The sequence below is a fragment of the Ammospiza caudacuta genome, chromosome 3 (genome assembly GCF_027887145.1).
Source record: "Ammospiza caudacuta isolate bAmmCau1 chromosome 3, bAmmCau1.pri, whole genome shotgun sequence".
NCBI lineage: Eukaryota > Metazoa > Chordata > Aves > Passeriformes > Passerellidae > Ammospiza > Ammospiza caudacuta.
Genome location: NC_080595.1, coordinates 21678641 through 21685141, shown reverse-complemented (window position 1 = coordinate 21685141; position 6501 = coordinate 21678641). Strand labels below are relative to the sequence as shown.

Sequence of the window (6501 nt, the reverse complement as noted above, 5' to 3'; positions counted from 1 at the left end):
CTGTAACCACAAGAAAGTGCATTAATCCAAGTGCTAATGGCTGTGCAGAAAGATGAAAGCAAACTAGAAAGCTCATCCTCTACCTGTTGTTATCCTCACCTTTTAAATGGATCTGACAAGGCTTGCTGTAAGCAACAGTAATGAGTAGGTTTACGGGAAGAAATGGTATTTTCTCTGAATGATTAATTTTACAGAAGTAAGATTTCAATATCTAAGTGAATGTAGTATTTTTGTAAGGAGATTCCAAACATTATACTCTGGATTGTAGGATAGACCCAGTATCAGTAACTGAGTACTTCAGAAGTACTTCAGCTAGCACAGACTAAGTACTCTTCCAAGAATTGCATGATTCACCTCCTTATTGAATAAAAAACCAAACCCCAATCCTCAAACCCCTCCCTCACACCTTCAGCCAGTCAGCAAGGAGAAGATGCACACCATAACCACTCAATACTGCTTTGAAATGTTCACAAAGTTAATTGCAAATTGGTATCTCATGCCTCAAATCAGATTTCTTTTGCAGAAGTTCTGTACCAAAGGACTGAGTTGATTATTTTTTTAAAATATAGCCGATCTGACAGTCAGGCTAAGCTCCAAAATAAATCTTCCCTACAGACGTCATTAAATTAAAAAAAAATTAAATTACAAACACCGTATTTTATTTGGAAACTGGTCTAGTTTCTGAGAAGAGTCTCTAACCATCTTACTTGCCTAAAAGTATTTTGTCTTCCCCCCTTCACTGAAAATAAAATATTCTTCATGGAAGCAAATCTAATAAGTCCAAGAAACGTTCCTTAATACAACAAGCCACACATTGTAACTGAAAGTTGGTTCATTTCCTCTATCATTGTCATCCATAATTGTGAATCACTTACAGTTCTATAACAGTTGCCCCAGGTTTAATTTCATCCATCTCCATGAAAGCAAAGCACTTGGTGCTAGTAAACCTTTTCTTAGGCTTGTAGTGTTTGAATTCAAAGAAAATAGCTGCACCTGGAGGGAAAATGAATAGAAAAGTTAGCAATTATGGCTAAGAGCTACCTGAAAAATTTATCTGCCATTAAGCTGCTCTACTTAAATTGAAGGGAATTATCTCCCACACTTCTGTTATTTACTCAAAAACTACACCTCGTTCTTACAATGCTCATGACACTCCACTATTCAAACTCTTCACTCCATTGCTCACACCCAGGTACCAATGACTAAGCAGGTGATAAAGCAGCTCAATACTGTGTAGCAGAGCAGACTGCTGTTTTTATCTCATTTCTCCCTTGACTGCAAGCCATCCCTGTGACCAATTTGAAAGGGACAGGATGCAAAGGTCTATTTTTATCCTTGTCTGGATCTTGAGCCTTGCAGCAGCAGCTCAGGAGCAGCCCAGTATCTGTGCTCCCAAAGCTCCTGGGCCCTGTTTCAGGTCTCTGGTACTGTTGGAATGTTGGGGGACACAAGACAGATGATGGACTTTGGACCTGGTTAAAATAAGAGATTTGATAACAGGATACCTTGGCAAAAACAAATGGAACTTTGAAAATTAGACCTAGGCTGCAAGTAAATAAAATCAAACATGTTTACTGGAAAAAGAAAATCCCATTAAACTCTGCAAGCAAGAGATGTTGTTATATGCACAAGTTTGTGTATATGATTTTAACCTAATCATTGTAGTACACATTACAAGTCTCCCTGAAATTGTATATAAGTGTTTGTATCCCACAATGAAATCAGATTCTGATCACCGAGTCAGTCTTCCCTCTCTCTCCATCGCCAACAATTGGTGCCTCCGTGCGGGAGAATGAACTGGCCTGACTGGCGGCAGTGGGCAAGTCCCTGGAACTGATGGTGACAGTGACAATCAGGGCCCAGGACGCATCTGGGCCCCGAATCGCCTATCTGCTGTGACTGACACGTAAGCCAGGGGAACTAAAAAAGGAACTAAAAATGGGAAAGGAAATGTCCAAAGAGAGAGACATTTATGAAACCGTGCTCACCCTTCTGGACAAGCATGACTCCCCCATCCTAAAGGAGGACCTCAAGTCACTTTTACTCCAGTCCTGGAGAATACTTTTTAAGATGTTGAAAAAGCAAGAGCAGCTGGATGCTGCCAGCCCCCTACCCTGCTCTGGCTCTCCTCACTCTGACTCTCCCTGCCTGCTTGAAGTTGGCACCTCTCAGACTGAAGAGCAGCCACCGCCATCAACCCTGCCCAGACAAAGGAGGGGGGGAGGCATCCTTTCTCATGGTCGTTAGCAGTTTATATCGCTGACTGCAGCTCTAGCAGTAAGGAAGAGGGGGAGCCTTTCTATTCAGGGCCAATAGATTCAGATTATGAGACTGATCCATTCCCTCCTGACCCTTGTGAAAAATGGATGCTACTAAAGAAAAAGGCCCTTAAGGAGGGGGACCCCCAAACTTGCGGGAAATCTCAGCATTTGAAAAAGGACTGTTTTGAAAAGGGGGAGGCCAGATCCAAAACTCCCAAAATTTGCCATCAGTGCTGTAATCAGTGTCGGTCCAAGTATGATTTTGAAGGGCGTCTGATATTGGGAAACCGGAGCCAAAGCACGGAGTGGCACCACTCTGTTATAGATGGATAATGAGATGATTGGCTCTCGCAATTAAGGGATAACTATCATGTGAATATTAAGAAAAGCTTTAGTGATGTATAGTTATGTTATTGTGGTTTAGATGTCCTCTGTTTTCCCCACAGTTCCCTTTTACCCCCTGTATTGTGGCCATCAGACAGCCTAAATTGTCTAGGACAGGTAAAAAGGTGTGCACATGTGCCCCTTGCATGGGGCAGTTGGGAATGGAAAAGCTTCTTGCTTAGGGGGTGCAGCATGGCAACAACTGACCTCCAATCAAGTTACAAGAAAGCAGTCTCCACTGATAAATGGCAAAGAAGAGCTGACTGACAGACTTTGGCAGGTGCCAGGGCTGGCTGATGCAACCCCCGGGGGTATAAAAGACTGAGCATCCATCTTGAAGACGAACTGGCCACGTGGTATGCATGAGGGGCAGTTCTCAGTACTGCAGCTTTTTCCTTATGTAGTATTGTTTCCTTATTGTATTTCTGTTAAAAGTTTAATAAGCATTTTTAATTTTTCAAAGTGAGCAGTTGTCTCTCACAACACAAAGACACAGATGCCCCAGCCGATGCCTCAGAGCGGACTGCCGCAAGCCTCAGCCCAGTCTCCCCAAGCAGCCCTGGCCAGACCATTGTGGCTGACATATGACCCAGCCACATCAGGCAGCACAGGACTGGACATATCAATCAATACCGCAGTAACATTAATTCATCCACAGGAGTTTTCAGACCACCTGGACAGCATATGCATACTTTGTTTGCTTGTTCTTTCTGGAACTATTGACTCTGACTCATGGCATGGACCCCCCAGCCGCCCTGTGTAGTCCCGGCGGGGAGCCATATAGCTCAACTCATATCTTCCCCGGCAGCACCCCTATCTGCATTCCTGATAACTGAGAAGAGGGAGGGGGGGAGTTTGATTCCACAGGGGTCCCACAGATTTTATTACACAACGTGTTTTATCCCACAACGTATTACATCTAAGCGTCCTACATGCCAAAGTGACTCTCAAAGGCAGAGGCACTCCTAACAGGACTCATTGATACAGGAGCTGATGTGACTATTATCTCAAAAAGCCAAAGGCCCAGTGAGTGGCCACTAATGACTGTGCTTCAGGTACTCCTGGGCATGGGTGGAAGGAGTGAAAGCCTGCAAAGCCAACACTATGTGGAAATAACAGGTCCTGATGGGCAGATCGCCACAGTTAAACTTTCTGTGATGTCTGTCCCCTGGTTTTGTGGGAGAGAGATGTGTTAACACAGTCGAGAATTTTTATGCATTCATATTTTGTACAGGAGTCATTGCGAACACCCCCACAATGGGCCCTGGCTGAAGTGCCCCAGGAACCTTCAAGCATTGGAAGGAGCAGCCCAGCTATCAAAAGCCACAGTTCATACATATCTAAAGCCCTGAGGAACACCTAGCCCTGATCAAATTTCCAGTTACGTGCCTCTTTTAAAACAATGTATTTTGTTGTGAATTTTTTGGTACAGCTATTTAGTAGTATATAACTAAATCTTATTTTGTTTTAGCCTTCAATGTTTATATCCCACTACTCATACTATGCCAAACTTAAATCTATACTATAAGCAATCTTTAAAAGCTGCTGCAGGGGGTGTGGCCCTGCCTGGTACCAGCCAGTGTTGAGATTTACCTTCTAACTTGGGAATTGTGATTTTGAACATGATTGTTACTAGAAAAATCAAAGGTGTTGGTATAGAGGTTATAGTATATGTTATAAAGTAATTCATGCTTAGAGAATGTATGCTATGAAATTATAAAATCCAACCAGTCTCTGACCTCAAGCAGCCCAGGGACATGTAACCACTCTGGAATTTTGAAACTCCTGAAGGCAGCAGAATAACGGCTCATTTACCAATGAATAGACATGGCCAGCGTGATGATTGGCCGCCTCCAGGGCCATCAGGAGACACCCAAGGGTGATCATAGCTTGATAGATACCATCAATCAAGATAACCAAAGTTGCTTAGGAAGATCCATCTGAATATGCAATTTCCCCTGACATGATCAGCACCTGCCATAATCCAGGAGACAGCAATTGTCCAGCCCTGCACAGTGAAAGAAACGTTCATACATATGCAGGGTTACAAAAGAAATCGGGGCACCTCTGCCTCAGGGATAAAAAACTGTATAAAACAGCCTTGCTGGAGAGGGCATTTGCGAACAGAGGGAGATCTGATGAGATCGAGGTGGGATTAAGGTTCACCCAGAGCTGATCCTGGGCTCGACGCTGTCTCTTTGGCTGTGGGTTTATGAGCACCATAACTTGGTCGTAAAAAATAAAATCTTTCACATTTATCAATTTGGATTTCTGGCTGATCATTTATAACAAGGTGGTGTCTTTTTACCTATTATTAACATAGCAAAACTGCATAGTTCACTGAGAGTAATTACATAAGTCATAAATTCAAGACTCTAGCTTACATTCAAGACAAACCTTGAACTATATCTGCAGTCATTATCTGAGATTTAATTATAATTAATATATAAACTCAATGTCAGCTTTATTGAGTGCTTGCTTTTTGCTCCATAGTTCTAACAAGATCATTATATTGAAAAGATTTCAGTACAGTTGTTTGCTTGCATGTTGTTTATTTTGATGGTTAACTATAATATGACAAATTTTCAGTAACCTTTTTGTAATAATAGAGTTTTAAAAAGTTAATTCTTGTTAAGACTGATTTTTGTTTGGTCTCGGTGATGTTAACTTTAAGTTCTTTTAGATATATTTATTAAGGTTAAGTTTTAGTAAAGTTGATTTTAAATTTTGTTGAAGTATGACTGTTTGAGGTATAAAATATAATTCCTTTTCTATATAAGTGCATGGCATAAAGATTGAGTGAATTTTTGTTAAAATTTCCTCATTTAAATTATAAGATACACCTATTCTGCTATAGAAATAAGAACAGGTTTTGCTATTTTATTTTTTAGAAGTAGTACTGAAATGGAGGTTCACTTAAGTTAGCAATATGAATTAAGCATTTAAATTTTAGCTTGTAGAATGATGTGTTAAATTTTAACCTTTTACTTAAGAAACCTCTGCCATGGTACAAAGGGCATAGGAAAATTTCTGAAGCTTCTTGTGATGAAGAACAATACTGGGAGAAGACCAAGGAATGCAAGAAACCTAGATAAAGGAGCTCCTCTGTCTCCAAGCTGTTAAAAATCAACAGACATACTCAGATGAGCAACAAGGGACCACAGTGCACAAGCAAAGAAGTTCAAAAGTTCAACCGTGAGGAAGACCACGGCCTTCAGCCTCAGAAACCACTGAAAGACCCCTGTGCAACCACCACTGTGAAGAAGGGCATGGATCCAATTACCATAGGAGGCAAGGACAGGCAGGGCCAGGAGGTGAATATGCATGAAAAGGTTGTGCAATGTAATGTATATGGAACACCTGTGTGAATAAAGATGTGGCCCAGATCGGAGCCCAGGGACAATACATACCCACTTCATAACTACATCGGGTTGTGGAGCCGATTTATTCCACTTATCGCTTCAGTACTCAAGAATGAGTCTCCATATTATGACTGTAATTAGTTATGAGTTATTTAATGCTTTCTTCTACTTTTTTGCTTTAATGTCATATATGTCTAGGAAAATATAACCTCAATTTCTTAAGACAATTTCTACTGATATAATAAGTGACGCTGATTATGCTGTTAATTTTATGATGTGAATTCATGGAATTTACCATAACAAGCATTACTTTTGTCTATGGTACCATTGACTAACTATAAATGAGAAAGCCAGCTACTTTACAAACCTTCACTTATTGTTGTATAGCTATTCATAAGACATATATTATTTTTCTAACTACTAAGAGGTTTCTAAAATATATTAAAAAGACTCTTCCAGTTAAGAGCCTGGATCCTGGCCAAGTCCTGGCCTTA

General features: G+C 40.9%; 1 protein-coding gene across 2 annotated transcripts in view; it reads right to left on the bottom strand.

Annotated features, from left to right (window-relative positions):
* AIDA (axin interactor, dorsalization associated) overlaps nucleotides 1–6501 on the bottom strand; it is a 35584-nt gene that overhangs the window by 3901 nt on the left and 25182 nt on the right. For both annotated transcript variants that reach the window (XM_058802780.1, XM_058802781.1), the window contains one exon: nucleotides 876–993. In XM_058802780.1, the coding sequence (XP_058658763.1) occupies nucleotides 876–993 (118 nt within the window). The remainder of the gene's footprint in view (nucleotides 1–875; nucleotides 994–6501) is intronic.